We start from the raw sequence: 22,778 nt of genomic DNA, 5'->3' as shown, positions 1-22,778 counted from the left end.
GTTAGTACTCCCAATCCCCCACCCCATTCCCTCTGATAAGAGCTGGCATCTCTCGGAGTGGGGACATGAGCCAGCTGTACTGCTGGAGGCAAAAGCAGCCTCAGCTCTCCCACTACAAGTCTAATGTTGATCCCTCACATTAAACGCATGGTACCATAACCCAAGTTTTCATTCTTTAAGCCTTGTACATTCCTGGAGTTTTACCTCTAGGTGATATGGAGGTCTCAGGCAGTCACAGGCAGTCCTTGGGGAAGCATCACTTCCAGTCCCTGAAGAACCAGACCCAAGCACACTGGGAGAATGTGCAACTCCAGGGTGCAGTCACTACCCTGGATCCTCCTGAAAGCAGGGTGGTCCTTTTGCTATTGTTCACTGTTCACACAGTGATGACTGCACCCACCCACAAAGCAGATGAGTTTCTCCTCTTCAGACAATTTAACCTCTCATCCCCCATTTGACAAGAGAATGATCCAGGGAGAGGAAGTTTGCTCCTCACCTGAGAAAGTAGCAGAAATACCCGGAGACTCTGCTGAACATCTGCACAACCACACAGAAAAGTGAGAGGTTGACTTGGAATCCTCTGGTGAAAGACAACATTGAACTTGGTTGAAGTAAATGCTTAAGAGACCATCAGGCCATTCTGTACTACAGGAGACAATGCCCTCTGCTTGTTCCCAGAAAGAACTAACTCCAAGACAAAATCAAAGGCTGGGAATTAGACACCTCCAGCCTCCCTTAGCATCTCTTGCTGGCCCTCATTTTGCTCAAGATCTCATCATCCTTTCCCCAGGAAATTTACAATTCTTGGTTCCATGTTGTGCATCCCAGTACAGGATCATGGTGATGCTGGCTCTTTTTGGCTCTGAACAATTCAACTTTTACACACTAAAAAACCTCTCAGTACCTTTGTACCAAATGAAGCATACACCACAGAGCAAAAAGTTTAGTGCCACTACATATTCTATCTTATCAGCAGTGACCTGCACAAATAAAGCACAACATTGCATTGCTCTGAAGCTTCAGATGTTCGCTTATAGCACAGTAGCAGCATATCCCATCTAACAATGGGATACCACAAAGGCTGCCTTAATCACCTGCCCAAAAATAGCTGCTTTGCCAAGATTGTTGGTATCTAAAGATTAAACACCACCATCCTGGAAACAGTATAGTTATTTCAAAGAAGTCACATAAAACAAGCAGCTGCAACTGCAGGCGGGGTCTAGCATAGCTTTTTCAGGACATAAAATCTATACGGATTTCTGTGAAATTAGGCCACAACACAGAGGGGCCAACAAAAACCTTCTGCTCACAGTCCATCTGCAATGCAGTCCTTCAGCATCTGTTTTCTCCCTGCCTGTCTGTCCCAGAGCTGTCACCTGCTTCAGCTCATCTTGCAGTGACTTCTCTCCTCCCTTATTTTGCTATTCTCATGCTGCTACACGAGGCCAGGGCACAGCCAGGTCCCAGCTGCAAGGTGGAGAACTTTGTTATCCAACCACAAACCAGCAACTGCAACGCCATGTTGAAAGTTAGGAGAGAACTGAACTCAGGCCTGCAAACTCTGCCAGAAAAGCCCCATAACAATTGCAAAATAAGTCAGGCAATATGTTGAATGCGTTCATGCACAAGAGAGGGAAAGAGGCAGTTCCTGGAAGAAAATGATTGAATACCTAAAGCAATTTCATGGCAAAAATCTGATACCTTTATTCTCCAAAGGAGACTTAATCTTTAAATCAGTCCTTTGCTAACAGGAAATCAAAGTCCAATTCCATCTTACATTTGACTTCTATATTTTCTGCCTGCTCTGCAAAGCATTATGCTGTTGCTGTCCTTTGTCAGCATTCTCATTTCCAGAGCCTCTCCCGCTCTTCCCATAACGGCTCCTGCCTTTGCACAATCGCAGCCCGAAGGCCATCCCTGCTGAGCCACACAACAGCTGTCCCCAGCAGGCAGGACGCTGACCTACCGCTCTTGAGGCTCAGGCAGAGCCCCAGCAAATAAGCAGTGCTTGGCCTCAGCTGCATCCACCTTGGCAGGGCTGGCTTATATCTTTCAGATGTAAGGACTGATGGAGAAAACAGGGCAGAAACACCAAATTTTCCAGCCAACTAAGCTTAGTACCAGCACTTCTGGAAGCAACCACAAAGCTGACCACAAGCCCAGGATGAGCCAAGCTGTGCTTACTGCAAGAGGAGGGGTTGTAGGCACTGGGCCAAAAAACAGGACTTGAGGAATGAAGTACAGCACACTGCTGATTTTCTTAAGCAAAGCTTGGTTATGAGAAGATCAGGACCCAGTGCAGTCAAAGGCAGCAGCAGACTGACCTACACAAGGAATCCTCAGATAAATGATATCAAAGAACTACCACTAGAATGATCACAAATGTTTCAAAAGGTTCATATATGAAGAGCAGGTCAGAGCAATAATCAACTGTGTGAGTGCCATAAAATTGCTTCCAGTTATAGTGCAGACTTTTTTTTTTTTTTTAAAGTCAATTAGATAAATAATAAGTGTTAGTATTCAAATAGGTACCAGGAACTTACATTACTTATAGATCATTAAAACCTGAATATTATGCATATGTTGCGGTCCTTTGCAGCACAATACCAAATATATTAATAGTTTCCCTGCACTCTCTTCATGCAAAGGCAGGAGAAAAGGAAAGATATTTTATTCAAGAAAAAAACCTGAACAACACATGTTGAAGAAAACAGCTTACAAGACAGAAATATAAAACACCTAGGAGTTCTTAGAATACATTTGCTGTCAAAAATCACACTGCAGGCAAAAGGTTACTAAATTAAATATTCTGCCAAAATCCTCATGGACTGAAGTAAGTGATGAGGTACATGCAATTTACTGCAAGATAAGCTTCCACACTGCTATTATAAGCAATCTGAGTGGCACTTGGAATATCAAATCTCAGTACCTGTTTTAAAAATGTTTAAATATGTCTGGAAGTGATGGCTTTCAGTACACCATCACAAACATCTTTATATCTTGCACTTAAAGTAGTAATTTATATGAGACTTTTAAAGCACATTAGTACATTTAATCTTGCTTAGCTACACTGGTGCAGAGGAAAAGCTGCCAGACAGGATATCACCCAGCTCAGCAAAAGTGTATTTCTTTTCCAGTTCTTACAGTAAAGAGACTGATCAATCTTTCCAGTACTGAAGTTAGTAACGAATATATTTTTTTTTCCAGTTACTGAGTTTCTGGTTCCTTTACTTACTCCACAGACATTTTCTCCTCCTCGCTTAATTACGCAGGTTTTCATTACTGGTCTAGCCAATTTTACATCATCGATATAGAATCATAGAATGGTTTGGATTGGAAGGGACCTTCAAGATCATCTAGTTCCAACCCCTTTGCCATGAGCAGGGACACCTTGAACTAGACTAGGTTGCTAAAACCTCCATCCAACCTGACCTTGAACACCAGTTCAAGTATGGTGTCCATAACTTCTCTAGACAACCTGTTCCAGTGCCTCACCACCCTCAAAGCAAAGAATTTCTTCCATATATCTAACCTAAATTTCCCCTCTTTCAGTTTGAACCCAACTCAGACTCCCAACTACCTTATTTGTAATTTAAAACAAACTCCTCAAAGCAAGAAATAAGAACTGTGCCAGAATTTTTCATGGGTTTAACAAATCTATATTCATTCATCACACACACTCACACCGCACACACAGTTTTTGGTATAGCACACCTCAACTCTGCAAAACTATTTGATACTGATTCTAGCGTCACCTCTCTTCAGCTTCACCTGTTCTCATCCAAGCTACTTCCTACAGTCTCAATTTTCTGCTTCCCATCTTGTATTAATTTAAGGCTGAGATCTTAACAAGGAGAGTATCAGGGACAGGACTCTGAAACCCAGACAGCTCCACAGAAGTTTCTCCAGCACCCAGTTCTCTCCACCGCCTGCACATCTCTCCCATTCCCTCCCTTCCCACACCATGAGGGTAATGGTTATGGCTCCCTTTGTTTCTTCATCAACCAAAATATTCAGAACTTCTTACCCATGAGTCAGAAGGCCCCTCTGGCTGCTTCTCCAAGATTCTGTGAAGAAAACTGCAGCAAACCACCTTAGAATTTATAAGAGGCAAAGCAGGTCTCACCTCCTCCTGCACAGAAACATCACCTAACATCCCTTCCCTATTCTGAGACACCACTTGCCAAACACAGTGGCAGGAGTATGGGCAGTGAACTACCAGGTCTGCTGAACAGTCATCTCCTTTTCCTCTCCCCATAAAAACCATTGAGAACAGCCTGTAGCCATTTCAACAACCGTTAAAAGCTGCTCCAAAGGGCATCAGATTTCTCCTTCACTTCTTCCAACTCATCCCCAGCAACTCAGAAATGAACAAGAAGGTGCCTGTACCACACATAGTCTCTTTCCTGTTTTCTTTCCTCTTTTCTATAGATAGTTAATATGACAGGGAAATATTGTACAGGCAGACAGACTTTGTACAACACTTTATTACACTGCTGAAGACTGGGAATCAGTTCTAGCAACAGATTCTTATTACTCAGGCTGAGGAAGTCAAAATTACAATGTTATTACAAGGTCACTGTCCCACAGAGGGAAGCACTCAAACTCTCTCAATACTGTCATTTGCAACTTTGTGCTGTTAAGAGCAATTCAAGCTGCAAAGTGTAATGCTGTTACAAACAGGTACCCTCCAGTTTCTGGTATATTTGCAACTCTGGTTATTTTCCAGCAACAAAGAGCAGACTGAGCTTTTGAGAGTGATGCTGAAGTCAGACCGAGACTTCAGGTGAAAGGCAATAGCACAGATATTCACAACAGTTATAGCAAAGCACAGAAGGCTCCTTTTGGCACAAAGTGGCAAGTCAGAGCTTGCATTTTGAGAACAGAATGTGCTTATATGATTGTTAAAAAATCAGCACTTGCAGCCAGGCAAAACAAGTTACCAGAACTTTAAGTGGGAGAGAAAGGGAATCATTAAAAGACACGTTTGCAATGGTACCTTTCATATTTCAGTCTTAACAGAAACCAACATTTTGACCTAAACTCCCTTTTAAATTAAACCTGATGTTACACCTTACCAAGTGTCAACTAATGACTTAATTTTACTACACTTACATATGTATATAAGTGTTCCTGAATTCCCATAAAAGCATGTGCACAACTGCATAGCTAACAGTTAGAACCCTGCAATGTAAGGCTACAGGTACAGCCAAATTGACCCTTTTATTGTATTTGGAAATACTGATTTCCAAATTAAAGCACTTTCGGGGTAACTAGAAAATATACTTTTTCCAAACTTGCAGTCTAGAAGTGGTGAAAGAGACATTTTAGAATGAGGTAAACACACTGCATAGGCTATATATTTAAATCCAAATCCCCAGTGTTTTGGCTTAATTATTAAATTATTTAAAACTGAACAGATTGAAAAAACTATGCATTTATAAAAATCTGAAAACAAATCCAGGTTGAGATGAACAGCAAACTAGAAAATAAATTATTTACAAAGGGCATTTCCTACTGCCTTTCTTTGCTTCTCTTTTAAGTTAGCCAGACAAAAGCACAATTTGAAAACAGCTTTGCTGCTTTTTCTGTGGAGCTGTTCCTTCTAGAACACCTGTGCAACTTCAGCTTGTCTCCTTCAGTTAGTCTGAGCCAAGACTATTCCTGTACCCACACTGTCACAGCACTCCGGTGAATACTGGCCTTCCAGCCCATGCTGCAGTTTTTCTTGCCCCAGTCCAAGTTCTGGAGCAATGACCAAGTTTTGTGACACAGGGCATTTATAACTGAGACTGGTGCTTAACAGACAGTGTCAGGGACCTCAATTATCATTTTAAACCCTTTGAAAACTAAATTATAACTAACAATAGTGCTTTTCCTGATTCTCATATTTTTATTTAAAATGTATCCTTGCAGGTTCACTTTTTCTAATATTCCCTTGCATCAGCATTTAGTTCCCAGAAATCATTCCTGTCAGGCAATGCAGTTTTCTGAAAAGATACATCCTTACGACATTTTCAATAAACTCTGTAGAAGACAGTCAGTGATCAGACTAAGATAAAGTGCATATATTCCTTTCTGATACAGGCAACAAAATTGTTGGACTGAAAAAATAAATCATACTGAATACTGAAAACCACACCGAAAAAATCCCACTGTGGCTATTTAGCACCCCACAATTAAATTGCCCCACTGAGTACTGCCCAAAAATACTTTTCAAGTGTCTGCTAGCTTAAAAGAAAGGAACTTATAACATTAAAAAAAAAGTTCCTTTTCAATTAGACTCTGAGAATCACAAATTTATGTAACTCTTGAAAGCTACAGCTCCCTCAAGGCTGACATACTGCCTTGACAACTTGTAAACAGTCTGTATTTCACCCTTTGGATCCAGGCTTCAAGCTCGCAAAAGCTTTGGAGTTCTTAAGGGAATGTGAAATTTCATTGAGAAAAGAAATAAAATGATAGTCCCTTTCCGACTTCTTGGATTCAAAAATAACTACAATGGTAAAGTGAGGTTCAGGGCGCGTCAGAAAGTACGTGCTTTGGACTTTGTCATCATAGAAGTGAACAACCTTCTCCAAGCTGTTGAGGTCAGAGGTTCTATCAGTCATAATCATGATCACATTGGGCCAGTGCATGACAGGCCTGTCACTGGGCAGAGACACCACCGCAGGGTACTGATCCACTCCTTTGGGGGCTTCCCTGTATGAATGGGGATGGTGATAACCATGTCCCTGGAAACTCTCCGATCCACGATTGTCAAAAATTAAGGAAACATTGATGGCATCATACTTCCGGATGAAGCTGGAAATTTTCCCAAAGTAATCAGGATTTGTTTTAGCAGTCAAAGTTTTCATTTCAGATGCTGTTGTCTGTCGACTAAGGGCCTCATGAAAGTAAAAGCTAAACTTGGCAAGGAGAATGTTTTTGAGCTTCATCAGCCAGAGGAAGAGGTGTGGAGGTTGTACAGCCTTCTGAGACTGCCCTCCAAACAGGTGCTTCTTGGTCTCTCGTTGTTTCTCAAAAATTTGACCCCAAGTCTGTAGTTTTGTGTGAGCACTGTGCAAGTTGACCAGGGACGGAAGGAACTTCCACTCTGAGATCTGAGTCTGAGCCTTTAAGAGATGAGCAAGCACATCTACTTCCAGCTGGAAACTGCTTTCAAGAGGACTGAGGATTGGATGATGAAATCTAGAAAACATAATTTTAGTCAAGACATGAGAACTGCTGTACACAACAATGAAATAATCAGACAGCATTTGCCAGTTAACAGACAGAAGATAAAATATGAAAGCAGAACAAAGTATAAACTAAACAACAATACTGTTAATTTTTTAAAAAGTTCTTTTTACGTAATTAGGGTAAATATTTTCATGAACAAACAGCACTTCACATTTGACAAAAAACAGCCATCAGACATTTCTCTATCAAAGTAAGGGAGTTATATTTCATCAGTTCAAGATCAATCACTGTTTATCTTGATCCATTAACTACTATAACACCATTTCTCTTTAAATCCAGGTGGTCTTGTTCCAATTTTAAATCCCTTCTTGCAAGAAAATACGTCTTGATAGTTCTGGAATAGCAGTAAGATGTTAAGTTAAATCAAGGGGATTATAAATCTGTACAGGAAAGCTATGAGGAAGCCAAGTTGAGCTTTTCTTTTCTTTTTTTTTTTTTTGGTTAAAGTCACACTAAAATTGTAACAGAAAATTAGTCAATGGAACCATAATTAACTGTATTTACCAATTAACCAAATCTCAAACTTCAAACCTTGGTGTACTAAAAGCAATGAGTGGAAAAAACATTTGGCAGGATTTTGTCATATCACAACGAAGATGGTGAAACAACCAATTTATCTTACTAAAACTCAGGTCAAAAATCAGCTCTCAATTTAAAAGATGTTAAAAAAAACCAAACAAAATCAACACCTCAATGCACATCTTATTCACAGGAGTGATCCTGCTATTAGAACAAATCTCGATGAAATGGAATTTTAAAAATCCATTCTACAGCTTTCTCTTCTCATTTTATTTTTTCTAAGTATCAGGAGGAAAAGAAAACAGATACAGCCTACCTCTCTTCCCATGATACTTACATTACTTGTGAACTTATAAAATTATTGATAATAACATACTTAATTGAAATGGAAAAACTGTAATGTAAAATATGCAACTTTGAAGGAATGAGCCTTCAGCAAAGACAGAAGTGGCCTTTTTGGTAAATGTGTTCCCTCATTAGCATTTAGGACTCTTTAAGAGGTCTTCAACAAAGAACAACCAATAGTTCAAAGATAAGACTTGATGAGGTTTCCATTTAAGTAAAGACAGATTTATCCTCTCACTTCAGAAAAATATCTTGGGTCTTGTTTTGGTTTAAAACAAAGAAGTTCATACTGATTTTTTTCAACTTTTAACAGCTGATCTTCAGACAAAGCTAAAGCAATGCCATTATTCCCTTCAGCTTTCAGGACACAATACATACAACCCATTTTGGACATAGTTGGTTCAAAACCAAAACACTTCATTTTGTTATGGAGCAGAAGAGAGAACGAAAATTGCGTGCTTTTCTTCCCCTCTCCCTTCATTATTTTTAATTTGACTTTCTATCGGGTTCTTGTCAAAACATTAATTCTTAGGCTTGTGAAAATAGTCTGACAATTCTGTCACTATTTTTAAGCAGCTCATTTTTTGAAAGCCACAATTTGAGTCTTGAAAGGATTTGTTATTAAGACGCAAGTCCAAATTTATTTGAAGAAAATGAAATATGAATATCATAAACCTGATGCACCACGTTGTGCAAACAGGTCAGGCTGGGTGACCAGCCACCTTCTGTACACAGTACACATCAGCAACTGCCAGCTCAACCTGCTATAGCAGAGATAAGTGCTTACTGGCCACTCTGAGAAGTCCAGAGCACACTTACATTTCTTCGAGAAACTGAACAAGAGTCAATCAAAAATAATATTCTGCTAACAGTCAACATTGAAGATCTCCAATGGTTTTGGTATTCACCAAACAAACCAGTTTTGTTGCTGTGTATTATGAGAGTGTAAAAAAGCATTATACAAGATTATTTGTTCCAGACAGTCCCTATTACAGCACAGTGGTTTCAACACACTTGCAGTCAGACCAAGAAGGTTATTCTTCAAAGCAGTTTAAAAATCTAAACTAACTCAGTACTGCTAAAGTCTCCTGCATTAACAGTATGATGTACAGCTTCCCACCTCTACTTTGCTTCATGGTTTTCTTAATGTTTCACTGCACAGCGGGACTTGCTAAACTGTTTTAATCCAAAAATACACACCTCAGCCACAGCTGAGAAGCTTGCAGAGTATGCTAATACGGTTGCAGAGTAAGCTAACAAGTTATCTACTAAATATATCTGCTGATATATAATTGAGTTTTGTAACACAGAAGCATCTGAGCTTCTGTGCAAAACAGACATGTTTTTATGATATTTTAATAAGCCAGAGTGCTAAAAACTTAAAAAGACATTGGAAAATTCCCCCCCCCCATTCATTCTTGGAAGTGGAGGGATAGTAGAGTTTTGTTTTGCAGACTATGAAGAAGTCACACTTTTCTTTCTATTTCCATCCATATATCACACATTCACACATGTATTTACAAAATGCTGACTGGATGAGGAACATTCAACACTTAAAAATTATTACATACAAATAGGTTTTCTAGTTACTAATTCATTTTATACTAAGCTTTTAAAGGAACCCGTTCCTGATGCTGTTTTAATTATTTCAGTTAAGATCCCACTCAAAACCAACAGTAAAAAATTTCATGAAAAGTTGCTTCTCCAGCTGTATTCTAAAGAGAAATGGAGAGGAAAATGTCTAGTATTGGCTGTGTACAAGTCAGCAATAAGTAGTAACAAAAAAAAAGTAACAAAATAGCTTTAAACTACTTAATAACTAATGATTTTTCAGATACAGACAATATGACTTGTTAACAGTAAATTAATTCAACTGTTCCTTTACCAGTAAGCATTTCTACACCATCTACACCATCTGAACAGCTATTTTCGCATGTAAAGGAAAGAAACCAAGGCCAGAACTTATCTAGAAAACACATGCCCTGTCTGGCCTTAGCACAGCTGACTGAAATAATGGCACACATCCTCAACGACAAGTGAGGAATATACTGACAGAGGAAAGAGACTGGGTAAGGATGAGTTTATTTGACTTTTCGTCTGAGTGGATAAGAGACTGTAAATCAGAAATGCCTTCCAGCCAGTACACATCAACATAACAGCTCCCAGAAACTGATCTGACATATGAAGAAACTGAAAGAAAGGACAAAAGGAAGATATCATTATGCCCACTTTTTTTCAGAAATATTCACTATGTGACTGGGGAGGACCACACTGCAGCTACTGAATCAGCTCTAACAGCATCTTATATTGTCTCCATCTTGGAATTGCTTGTTAACTCAAAGCAAAAACATCAGCATTTTTCCCAGGGAGACACTACTTATTTTCTTTTAAGATGTTATTATACATATAATTATATAATGTATGTTATATAAACACATTATATAATATATAACAATGCCTTAGAAGTACAGAGGTGAAATCTATTTAAATAGGATAGTAAAACATTTTGTATGCAACAATCTCCAATCAATTCATCAAAGTATGAGTTTTGGTTTTCAGATTTTTAACAGTGCTGTTGATTCAGCACATGCTCAGAACAGATGGCAATGGTTCGTGTACAACATAACTCAACTTTTCAAAAAAGCCCCCCCAAACGTACTTCCCTTTCCTCCTTAATGTTTATCACACCAAGGAAATCATATATAAGTTTCAGCTTTTTATTGGGCTAACAGCCCTGACCCACTGTATGGGTTCACAAGCCAAGAACTCCAAAACATCACTAGTAAGATCATATTAAAGTAGTTTTGATTTTCAGATTGCAAAATTATGTAGCAATTTGCTAAGGTTATTCCTAAAAAATAAGGAAGTCACCTGCAGTGTTCAAATTTGGAATATCAGAAAGCGGCACTGAGTTATTTTTATTTTTCCTAGGTGAACCCTTTAAAAATCATAACTGAAAAAAGTAAGACCTAAGAATATTCTCCCCAAACATCTTAGACACTATTTCACTCATGAAGATTTGCTTTGGTTTAAAATAAAGAGGTAGAATTTGAGTGTGTTGACAAGCATTCAAAAATTCTCTCGTTTTTAAACTGCCATCACTTTCAAGGCTCACATATGTCAGATGTGCAATACCCACCCCAGCATCACTTAGAAACATTCTGGGATTCTTTTAACAGGAACTATTAGATCTTAACTTCAACACACAATAATGGGACTGAAGGCTCAGAGGTGCTTCTTCTCCTGGCTCCAAGACCTCTCAAGAGAAGTGGTTAACAGAGCACCATAAAACCCTTCCAGGTAGGCCAGATAGCTGTGGTGCAGCTCTTAGAATTAAGCAGACGTATATTCTAGCCTGAAAAGTAAAACTGTCGCACAAGTATCTTGTTTTATTTATATGTCACTTTTACTGAAGTCCATATAGAATTAAGACTTGTTTCCTCTCCCCTCCCAAAGAAAAAGCGCAAGAAGCCTTGCACCTTATATATAACGAAAATCACTCATCCTCTCTGCTGAAAACAAATATGCTGAGTATTAAGGAATAGGGAGGAAGGGTCCTAGAACACCATAAGCAGAAACACTCTCCTTTTGTTATTTTTCTTCTTTGGAGGACTCATATTTTGAAACATGATGCTGCTGGCCAACACAGACTTATGCATTCGTGAAGAAGCCGTGCTGCTCAGCAGTCAAAGGACAGCAAAGTCTTTAGGCTTGCTTTGAACTTCAACATCAGTTGTTACAGATCACGTCTGAGTATGTACTGCCAGCAAACAAGCACTGACCTTGAGCTGTATTTCTTTAAGATGGATTCCAAAATGTTTACCAGTTCCTCAGAGTTAATGAACTTTTGGGTGCTGAGCGTGTACATTTTTTCATAGAAGTCAGCAATTTCCATCCGAGCCTGAACAAAAAAACAGAGCTGTTCAGACAGGTGAGAAAGCAGCTCTTCCAAGTGAGGAGCTGTTCCTCCTAGTGCATTGTGACCCGTCGCCACCACCTTCTTCAGCTCATTATGCAGAGATGTGTAGATGGTTCGGATGGAGTCCTTTCGGCTGAAGAATGACTGACCACCTGTTCAGATAAATATGGAGGTATTACCAAAATTCAGGGACAGCAAAGATAGACAGCAACACTGGAAAATTCTACATAACCATGCTTGTTCTCTTCTAGCTGTTCCTAAGTGTTGTTTGATCACAGTATTTCTTTTAACCAAGAAACAAAATTCACTATGTTATTTTGTCACTGAATTACACAGAGCATATGCTCAGAAGCACTTTATGTAATTTCACACAAGCCACTCTTGTCCAGTTTATATCTCAGCAGCCAATGACTGCTGCAAAACTTCAACTCCCTCAGTTATGGTGTGACTTTTCAGAAAACAAGGGTTCAGTTAAATTTGCTACTATGATACGTGACCTGCAAATACTGTCATCTATGGGAATCAGAAGAATCAAGTCATCTTAATGTGACTAATCAAACTTTAATAGCCTCCATCAAATTAATTAATTCTAGATCTTTTGGGGAGAATTCCCCTAGCAACCCCTCTTCAATCACAAAGCGCTCAAATTTGCAAAGCAACCTTTAAGCCAGAACCATGTGACATCTGTGTTTACCAGTCAAACGTTCCTAGTCCCTACACGGTCTTAATATAAAGCAAAATTCAAAGGAAAAACAATCACACTTTATCTCAGTGAGACCACAGTGCAGGTTAATCCATAACTAAAACCTGGGGTGAGGGGGACAAGGGGGAAGAAGTTGTCTGTGCTTCCTTCTACCTGCTCAACACTATGAGAAATTTAAAAAAGAAAAAAAGACAGAAGTAGAGGGTCAAAGGAAAGGATATTTAACTTTGACACTACCAAAAGACTGCACAAATGTACTAACCCTATTTCACACTTTCTATTTACAGAAGAACTTATGTGCCACTGTGGCACTCAACAGCTGCAGCAGAGCAAGGATCACAGGGATTGGGTTGGTGGAACTTTTAAAAATTCCAAATTTAGGTTCCACGTTGAAACTGCTTATAAATTTTGTAAGGGTGGATCCATTTTACATATATAATGTTCAAAGGTGACCTTAGCAATTTGAGGCAGAAAGACAGAGAACTGGATATCATTGTGAAACAGCTCCCTTCCTAAGCCATGAGTAGCCCTCATGTCATGGGCAGGATGAAGAATCGTCTATTGTAGTTGCCCATGAAGTATATAAACAAACAAAACTTTGTCCTTTCTGTTCTCAATTTCATCCTTTCTGCAAGCACCAAATTAACTTTTAAAGTCAGTCTTATAGACAGTGTTGTCTGTAAATATATAAAATAGTTCCAAGTCACCACTTAAACACCAAAGCAGAATTTTCTTGATGCTTTACTGTGTTACACATCAGACCCATATCCCTTGATCCATTTTCCATGCTTGTCTGCAGTTCAAAGAGAAAACAAGCAGCCTTGTCCAGAGGGAAACATGATGACAGCTCATCCTGTGCCAGTTTGGGATTTTTCTATTTATGCACTAAGAAAGCAAGAAGCAGCCAAGATTGTGGCCAAAGCTTCTTGAGATCCTGCAGAGTCTGTAGGATGCTATCTCCAGCCCCAAGTACTTGCACATACGCAGATCTAACATCAGCTTTAATCCTTTCGTCACCCCACTGAGCTCACCTTTGCCCAGATCTCAGCCAGAGAATCTCAGCACAGAAATATCTCTAGCTAAATTTTGGGAAGGGGAAGCAGGTAGCCTGCCGGCCAGCGAAGAGCTGCATCGATTGGCACAGGAGCCACCGTGCCACCTGCACTGCACCTGCATGCACTCTTGTTTATTCTTTAGCCGCAGCCCAAACAGCACAGCCGATTTCTCCCCGGGCCCAGGGACACTTGCTGACCCAGCACTTGTCTTTCAGATGCACCAGGCCGAGGCACAGACCTCAAGTCCCTCAGGTACTCAGCTCTGTGTACCCACGGGCTGACATGGCCTCACACCGCCCGCTTTCCCCGCGGAGCCGCACCCGGGGCAGGCCCCCGGCTCGGGCGGGCCCGGAGCGGGGAGAGAGAGCCACAGCCTGAGACGGCGGGGCCAGTCCCTCCTCCCCCGGAAAGGTACCTAGCTTCTGTCCCAGGAAGGTCATGCTGTGATAGGCCTTCTCGGCCGCCGCCAGGTGCGCCAGCCCGGCCAGCAGCGCCAGCCAGCTGGACCCCGCGCTCTTGTTGGCCTCCCGCTCCTTCTCCACGTTGTCCTTGGCCTTGTCGTAGGAGAAGATGCCCAGGTGGGAGAAAAAGGTCTCCAGCACGGCCTGCTCCACCGGCACGGGCGCACCCAGCGGGATCGACTCCCCCATCCCGCCCGGCGCCTCCGCAGCGGCCGCCACTTCCGGGGCCGGGGACCGCGCGCGCGAGGGACCGCGCTCGCGCCCGCCCCTCTGCACGTGACGGGTCGGGGTCACGTGACCGGGCGAGGCGCGCTGTGCTCGTGGGCGGGGCAACGGGAAAACCGGGAGCGCCGAGCCCGGCGGAGTTCCAGCCGTGTCCGCGCTTGGAAAGACCGGGAGCGCCGAGCTCGGGGGAGTTCCAGCCGTGTCCGCGCTTGGAAAGACCGGGAGCGCCGAGCTCGGCGGAGTTCCAGCCGTGTCCGCGCTTGGAAAGACCGGGAGCGCCGAGCTCGGCGGTATTCCAGCGCCGTCCGCCTTCGGAAGAGCCGGAAGCCCCAGAGATCCGCCCGTACATACTGCGCGTTGATGTTTGCGGGCTGGACACGCCGGCGCTGGTTCCTGCTGAGGTCTCCTCCACCCTGCCTGTTACATTTTGTGCTTTAACTTAACTCTGAAGCCCGTTTCCATGGGCTTCGTTCTTTCAGTTGAAACGTTCTAAAAACCAACGTCGTTCTGATGCCCTTATTCCCACTCTTTGAGTCCCACAGGACCCTCCAGCTACTTTGGGTTTATAGTTCCCCCCTCCCTCATGACTGGGAGGTAGTGGATTGCCCAAATTAATGCCATTTTTTTTCATTCATGTTTTGGACAGATGAGCTGCCTGAACTGATTCCCTGTGGAGGGGACAAAAGGTGCAAAGCTGAGCCAGAGGGCTGTGAGGCTGTGGAAGGGGGGCTGCTGTGGCAGCACTGACGGGTCCAAGTTCTGCAGAACAACCACCAGCCCTTACACAGACAGTTCCCCTCCAGCTAACTCAGAATAGAAACGTTCCCAGGCTCCCCTCAGCACAGTACTTCCCTGCACTCTACTGGTGCCAGCATTTGTCTTTAAGCAAACACCTAAAGCACAGCATCAGTTCTCTAACAACAGCAAGATCCAAGTACGAACTTAGGCAGCTGACTGCCTCTTGTTCAGAAAATACTCCAAACACACCATCATTGAAAGCAGGTATCAGATGCAAACGCCAGCTTTCAGTGTGAAACAGCCTTAATTAACCTTAACTACACAGAGCCTGCAAGTTTTTTACTATGGCATTATACATTAAGGATTGGGTTTGGATGTAAAAATTAATTTTCATAGTTTTCATTCATTCATCTAATAACAAAGGTAAGTCTGCCTAGCCCTCCATCACTTTTCATTTCCAAGCACCTCTGTATGCATACTTGAGTTAATTCTGAGTGGTGTGGTGTGTAACATCCTTGAAAAAGTTCAGGTTAGAACTACGATTTTGGCTTTAAATGCTTAAAATTGGAAGCAGCTTAAGTGAAGTTGACAAGTCTGAATTCTGCATGCACCAAAAGCTGCCTTCTTCCTGAATTCAACTGTTTACTTAGTGTGCCGAAGAGACAAAATGCATGTAGGATTGTACATGCTCAGTAAGACTTCTCTGATGTGGTAAGTTGGTTATTAAAATTTGGTTTATTGATGGGATATTTTAGTAATATAAATCAGCATGTGAAACATTCACCTGTTCAAGACAATCACAGCTGTAAACTGCAAGCTGCCAATGATTTACAGAAAATAAAGAGTAGGAGGGGGATGACTCCTAAAGAGTCAGGATACTGTCTCCAAAAGACAACTGGGAGTCAAAGGTTCAAGTAAGACCTTTATTGCAACACAGAGTTGACAGCATGTTTTTGTATTTAATAAAAAGTATTTGGTCTCTTGGTGGTGAAACGTGGTTTGTGCTGGCGACGCAGAACTCTGTGTGGCAGAGGGAACTTGATTTTAGAATCCTGCAAGAAAAAATGTTTCTTCGTTAATAGAGTATTAGATAAATAACAGAAAACAGTTTGCAATAAATAGCCAAGCCGTATTCCATGAATAACTTACACAGAGAAGTAATGCATCCACAAATTAGATATACTTCATAGGCCTTCAGGGATGCCTTAATTTTGCATTTTTTAAAAGAAATGAGGCACGTTTTCTGCACTGTAACACATATTCACTTCATTGTGACTTTCTTCCAAACAATTCTAGCTTTAGAAGCCTTCATCATAATATACCAAAATTGTAAACCTCTGCATACAAGTTTGGTTCCCTCCCTATTTCTGGCTGCAAAGCAAACCTGTACCAGACAAGATAGCTCCCCTCTTCCAGTCCAGTGTTGGATCAGGACCCACCAGCCACTGCAGTGCTGGTTCACTTACATGGAACTGCTTGACAGCTGGTCTGCGGCACTTGCTGGCAGCGATTTCCTCAACCTTCATGATCTGAATAGAGTGAGCACGGGCACGGTGACGGGCTCCCATATCACGGTCTGGAACAAGAGAACTCATTAAAACTGAATCTTAAGGACATTTTTTAGTTCAAAAATCTTATAAACGCCTTTTCAGGAAATGTTCATAGTGCCATCTACAACTTTCTAAATTTCTGATCAACCCTAGTTAAAATCATACTGGATTTAATATGTAAAGTGATGGTACAAATATCACGGAACCAACAGGCAGCAGCAAATTCTTCCAGTAACTCATTACCAAACTCCTCTCAGAAAGTGCCATCTTATTATTCTTGCCTGATTTCAAGAAGGCACACATGTATAGAAGAAATATATGTGAGACTATTTCATTTTTTGCACAAGAAAAAATTCCTGTGATTCAGAATTAACCCTGAAGTACGATTACTGGGAGGTGAAAGTAAAGGTAGGACCTGAGGATATCTTTACTTTTCTTGAAACTGACCACTGATGGAATCTGATATTCAGCCCACATGCTCAGGCTTTCAGAACAAGAGGAAGCCATCTGTGCATGGGCTACCTGAAAGTTCCTCCCTACAGCAGCGCAAATCGCTGCCTTCAAATCAAGACGTCCATAGCCAGTTTCACAAGATATGCCTGTTGAAATACTATTGTGCTTATAATGTTTCCCACGAAGACCTAACATACCTATTAAAAACTTACCTGTCACAAGTATTCTTGAACATAAAAGTATCAGTCACTGTATCATGATAAATAAGGTTCTTGGTCTCTTAAGCAGTCCTTCAGTATGTTAAATAACGGGGATGATTGTAAGGTAATGTAGAACCTTAAATTTCACTTTCAACAGCACTTCAGCTTTTGAAAGGCGACAAGATACATTTAATATTTGCACACATGACAAGAATATCATTATTAAGAACAATATTCTTTGGGTTTTTATGTGCATTCTGTAGTGTTTATAACACTGTGGAGTCAAATGTCAACAGCATCAGCTATACAAATGGTTTATCTCTCAAGTACTTCACAAAACAGACTGAAATCAGGTCAACCTTTAATGCTCCCTGAACTGAGACAATGAGATCTTGGAGTAACAAAGACTATAGGTTTTTTCCTGTGATTTTTTTTTTTTACTTGCTCTCCACAGGACAGATGCTAGTATTTTCCACATGATATCTGAAATATTCTCTCCACAAGACTTGGCAATATATATTCAATTATCATAAAACAATAAATTTAGTGCAAGAAATACATACAGCACCTAAAAGATCATTATACTGATCATTATACTCTCAGTTTGTAGGGTAGAACTCATTACTAGAATTGTAGAAAGTCACACTGGGATGAAGTGGGAATATTTTCAGTCAGTGACACTGTATAAAGACTGGTAACAAATAAGACTCCACATATACATACATAAACAACCAAGGAATTATCTGGCAACCCCCTACTTTATTTTTCCAGTGTTTTAGTTATCTTACCATGGATTAAGTCAGCACACTTCATGCTCAGTTTGAGATTCAATCTTCTGTTATATATTGATGCTATCATTTATACCTCATTTACAGATACTTACAGCACTGAGTGACAGCACCAGCTGTGGTCAAATCTCTGTACTCCCTGTACATGTTGTGGGTTCCACTACGAGAATCATAGCGCAACCAGATACCAAAATTTTTTACCCGCAGAGGGGACTTCTCATACACCTGGAATAACAGAAGAGCATGAAAATGGTTAGAGACAATGCGCTATCGCCACTTTACACTTTTAAGAATAAATATTTTAGAGCTCTAATGAAATCACTGTTCTAAGTTTTACTGTCAAAAACAACTCTTTGCTCTCTTTACCTCTAACAGCATAAGTGGATTTACATCTGGGTAATTCAGACTGTAGAGTTTTAGTAATTCATCATGGAAAGAAAAATACAAAACTTCAGCTCTAAAGAATGTTCTTGAAGTAAGAACAATCAAGGCAGAGGAGTATAAGCATATAAACGTCCACTCTCCCACTATTATGAATGTCCAGATGTCTCATAAAAGGTATACTGGCCAATAAAGCAAATCCAACAATAAGACAGCAGTGCTGACTAGTGACATGGTTCATAATTTTGAAATGTTGGGAAGTTTCTATTTAGTTTACAGGACATATACCACCACTTTCAAAAAAGAAATTTCTCACTTCTTTTTACAGCAACTGACGGATGAGTGAATTTCAGTCTCAGTCCCAATAACAGCAATTCCTAAAAATTCCTTTCAAGTACACCAGCTGGAAACACGCACCTGGCCACAGTACACAATCTCTCCAGAAGACTTCTTCATCTTCTTCAGCTGAGAAACGAAGTACCAGAATCGGGACTTGGCGACGACGTGGTTCGGAGCAAAGATCCGCATGCGGTACAGAGGAGGGGTCGTGCATTTCGGCGTGGGCAGACACCGCCCAACCACCTTGTACTCCCGCAGCTGGGGGGACACGAAACACAGGCAGCCCGCAGAGTGAGTGAGCCGCGGAGCCACCGCCGCGCCCGCCACACCCTGCCCGCCCTGCGCCGACCCCGCGGCGGGATCCGCGGCTCTACAGAAGAACAGCGCGCCGAGAACAGCTCAATCCAGGAGCACAGAGAGCCCGCAGCAGGGATGGACACATCTCCCCGTGGATCTGCCCCCGGTGCCGCCGGCGATCCGGGCCCGCGCCGGGCGGGAGCGGCGCCGCCGCCATGTTGGGCCGCGCGTCGCTTCACGGGCCGGGCAGCGCCGCTCGGGCAAGCACGCGTCGCTCTCAAGCGCCGCAACTCGGCGCCGCCGCCCTCCCCGCGGCTGCCTCAGTGTCGGTGCCGGCCGCCACCCCCGTGCCGGCGGTGCCCTCCGCGCCCCGACCCACACTCACAGTGCCCGACGCCTTCATGGCGCTCCTCCGCCGCAGCCCGCACGAAAGGAAAGGGACGGCCGCGTGCGCCGCCGCCTCACGTCACTCACCTGCCTCCGGGCCCGCCCCCGGCCATGCGCGCTGCCCATTGGCTGGGAGCAGAGCACGATTGGAGGGCGCAGCTGTCAGTCTCCGCTGGTGGCGGTGGGTTCTGGGCCAGCGGATCCACGTGGCCCGGCCCGGCCCGCGCTCGTTCTGCCGTGCGGCCTGCGGTGCCCCGGGCCCTTCTCCCGGCACCGTGCCCGCGGACCCGAATGGGCGGCCTGGCTGTGCGTGACTCCTTCTCTCGCTGGTTCTGCTCGCGTTGCCGCGGGGGACGTGGCAGGCATGCTGCAGGCGGAGGCACCGCGCTCCTCTCGAGCCGGTAGCCGGGTGCGCAGGGCTGACCCCTGCGGATCCCTCCCCGCACTCAGTTCTATGGGATCTGTTTCGCGGCTGGTCCCGCCGGGCGCTCGGTCCCCAACGCACCGTGCGCGGGCAGCCGCTCTGCTGGGGGGACGAGCGAGGGTCTTCGAGCGCTGTGCGCCTCACGGTTTCGGGAGCTGCGCTGCCGTAGCCGCGGGGCGAGAGTGGGTTTTGATACTGTTGAAAGATACTGTAATAGCAGCAGTGCTGGGACGGCTTGTAAATGACTGCAGCGTATTGCTGCAGTTGTTCCCATTTAGGTCCCGGCCGTTTAAACCGGGTCCTTACGGACATGCGGGCGCCTGATCACGCCAAGTCCCACTCGCGCCGCGTCGTTGCTGAGCCCTTAGCGCAGGAGCCCAGTGCCACATGTGCAGACAGCTGCTGGATCGCTCCTCGCGGACAAGCCTGCGCCAGCCCGGGCCCTTCCCCGTGCGCGTCCCCGAATAAGTCGGTGCGGAGCTCGCACCGGCGGCTAGGCCCGGCCTCACTGCTGCTGCTGACACAGCACGATTTGCAGGGCAGCCCCGGTTTATTCCATCGGTGCGGTCGGTTTTACAGCAGTGCTGGCGGTACCGAAGGGGGAGGTGGGACTACGACTCCCAGGGAGCGGCGGGGCCGGGGCGGGGGCGCATCCCGGCGTGCGCCGCGCCCAGCCGGTTTGGCGACAGGGGCGGTCTCGCTCCTCCTCCTCCCGCCGCTAGCTGAGGCGGCGCGGCCCGGCTCGGCCCGCTCCCTGTGCTCGTGGCGGCCGTGGAGCTGCAGAGGTGGGCGGGAGCCGGCGGTGATGGAGCACTGACCAGGAAGGTACGGGCGGGGGGCGCGGGCAGGACGCGACACGCGGCGCGGGTGACTCAGCCCGGCGGCGGCGGGGAAGGGGCGGTGTGGGCTGAGCTGGTGGCGCCCGCGGGCTCCTGCGAGTCCCCCGGCCGGCTCCCTCAGCCCGGCGCCGCCTCCCCCTTGGCCAAGAGGCTCAGGGGCGGGGGGGGGAGGCACCGCCGCCTCCGTGCTCACCCAGCCCTGCTGCTGGGGGGCGGCGGGGGCGCAGCCGACTGTTCCCCGCCGGGCCCACCCTCCGGGAGCCGCGAAACAATATCGGTGTTTTTCTCTGCTAATATGCGCAGTAGCTTGCGGTGCGGTTCTGTTCGCGGGAGCTGCCGCCTCCGTGGCCGTCCCTCTGCTGTAGCTCTGGTGGGGGAAGGAAGAAATCGTAGGACCGCAGCGAGATGGGAGGGAGGGACCTCCCCGCACTTCCACGTTCCGCCCGTCCCGGCGTGGTGGGAGCGGTGTTCCCCGCCGCGGGAGAGCCGAGTGCTTGGTCACTCGCAGCGGCCCCGGGACGGGGCTGGAGCGGTTGATGCGGCCCCGGCGTCCGCGTCGCGGAGCTGGATGCCGCGATCGCCCTCCCCGGCCGGGCTGCGGAGCCGCGTTTGGCTCTCCAGCCGCGGGAGACCGGGCTCCTGACCGAATTTGGGGCGGGGGCAAGGAGGCCTCGCTCCTCACAGCGGATTCTGTCAATAAGAACGTGCCTGAAATGAAGACCTAATATGTCACTTACAGAAGGAAAAAGTTTCTAGACCGGTTGAAAAGTTCTCGAAGCAGCAATAGCTACACAGCTGTTCGCTCTAACCGCGTGTTAGGTCAGCGTGAAGGCTCTAGAACCCTAAGAGTCTGTAAATACGCTCAAGGTTTGCCGCAAGCAAAACAGCCAAAAAATTGTGAAAGATTAATTTTGTTGTCTTTATTTCATTAGAGAGAAAACTGAGGGAATTCAAATGAGGCATGTCACAGACTCCCCCTGTGCTATTACACTCTTGTAAATACCTAAAATGAGTGCTGCAAATGAAGTATGCTTTAATTGCTCCTGTGCTTAGCACCTGTAGTTAAAATGCTCTGAATGCTTTTATTATTGGGGCATATCTGGACCGAAGTTACGCACCTTGACCATGTTTGCATTATTAACTGGGCAAAGTGAGTTGCCTTTTTTCTTTTTTTCCCCTGCTTTCCGATATGAAAACAATCTCTACTAGCAAATGCATTTTTCAGTATTTAATAAGTGAAAGGGAATGAACTATCCTGATGAGACATACCTGTATGACTTCCTTGTTAAGGAACTGCACCCTCTTAATTGTAGTAAGATGAATTTGCCACCTAACATGGGTGTACTGCTTAACAAAAAAATCATCTCTAAGTAAAAAAGACAATACTATCTACACAGCTGCATATTAAGTATTAATGTTATTGATTGTTTTTATAAATAAAACTTGCTTTAATGACATACTTGATGTTATAGCTGAGTGCATTTTGTAATGGATTCTGTGAATTGTGAGTACTATTAAAATCACAATTCAGTTTGCTTTCAAAGTGTAGGCTGTGGTGAAAGGCTGTCTGCTTAAGTAAAACCAGAGGCATAAAAAGTTATTTTATTAGCTTTCTTAAAAGGCTCATTCAGATAGTTTATCTCAATTGTCTTTCAGAGGTGGGTCATCAGGATGAAACTCTTTAGAAAAGGCTATATGGTCGAAGTCGAAATTTTAAATATGCTCATGTAGCACTTATAAAATTAGTAGAACTGATTGGTATTGCTGTTAGTAATAACAGGTGAAGAGAATACGTGTTTGATAGATCATCTGTCCAAAAGGTAGTAATGTAGTGATATCAGCAGGTAAATATGGAAAAAATGCTTCTGTATATTAAATAGTTTTACTTGTGTCATTATTGATGAGTTGCTGTT

General features: G+C 44.0%; 3 protein-coding genes and 1 non-coding gene across 9 annotated transcripts in view; 1 reads left to right on the top strand and 3 right to left on the bottom strand.

Moving 5' to 3' along the window:
- Positions 1–5,873: 5,873 nt before the first annotated feature.
- Positions 5,874–14,485, bottom strand: KICS2 (KICSTOR subunit 2). Of its 3 annotated transcripts, none has more exons than XM_051795826.1 (4): positions 14,199–14,485; positions 12,104–12,177; positions 11,889–12,025; positions 5,874–7,191 (listed from the first exon to the last, which is right to left on the bottom strand). In XM_051795826.1, the coding sequence occupies exons 1-4, from the start codon at positions 14,431–14,433 to the stop codon at positions 6,375–6,377; spliced, it is 1,263 nt and encodes a 420-aa protein (XP_051651786.1). In that variant the 5' UTR covers positions 14,434–14,485; the 3' UTR covers positions 5,874–6,374. The 3 variants fall into 3 exon arrangements, with proteins under 3 accessions (XP_051651786.1, XP_051651788.1, XP_051651785.1); XM_051795828.1 differs by having other exon boundaries at positions 11,889–12,007; XM_051795825.1 differs by having other exon boundaries at positions 11,889–12,177.
- A 1,626-nt stretch (positions 14,486–16,111) lies between these two features.
- Positions 16,112–19,729, bottom strand: RPL18A (ribosomal protein L18a). The gene is made up of 5 exons (XM_051795864.1): positions 19,601–19,729; positions 18,997–19,176; positions 18,294–18,423; positions 16,674–16,783; positions 16,112–16,259 (listed from the first exon to the last, which is right to left on the bottom strand). Exons 1-5 carry the CDS (start codon positions 19,616–19,618, stop codon positions 16,167–16,169), a joined length of 531 nt encoding a protein of 176 aa, XP_051651824.1. The 5' UTR covers positions 19,619–19,729; the 3' UTR covers positions 16,112–16,166.
- On the bottom strand, positions 17,536–17,667 carry LOC127474757 (small nucleolar RNA SNORA68). The gene has a single exon (XR_007905973.1). It is a non-coding gene; the product is annotated as a small nucleolar RNA SNORA68 (small nucleolar RNA).
- Positions 19,730–19,739: 10 nt separating the features above from the next.
- Positions 19,740–22,778, top strand: part of XPOT (exportin for tRNA) — a 29,032-nt gene continuing 25,993 nt past the window's right edge. The window contains exon 1 of one of the 4 annotated variants that reach the window (XM_051795772.1): positions 19,740–19,783. The gene's annotated coding sequence lies outside the window, so the exon portion shown is untranslated. Of the gene's footprint in view, positions 19,909–20,709; positions 20,852–22,778 lie in introns of those variants that run through there. The other 3 variants (XM_051795770.1, XM_051795769.1, XM_051795771.1) reach the window with 3 other exon arrangements.

The sequence above is a fragment of the Manacus candei genome, unplaced genomic scaffold, assembly GCF_025592945.1.
Source record: "Manacus candei isolate 608988 ecotype Guabito, Panama unplaced genomic scaffold, ASM2559294v1 h1tg000043l, whole genome shotgun sequence".
Classification (NCBI taxonomy): Eukaryota; Metazoa; Chordata; class Aves; order Passeriformes; family Pipridae; genus Manacus; species Manacus candei.
This window is presented reverse-complemented; position numbering and strand designations above follow the sequence as displayed.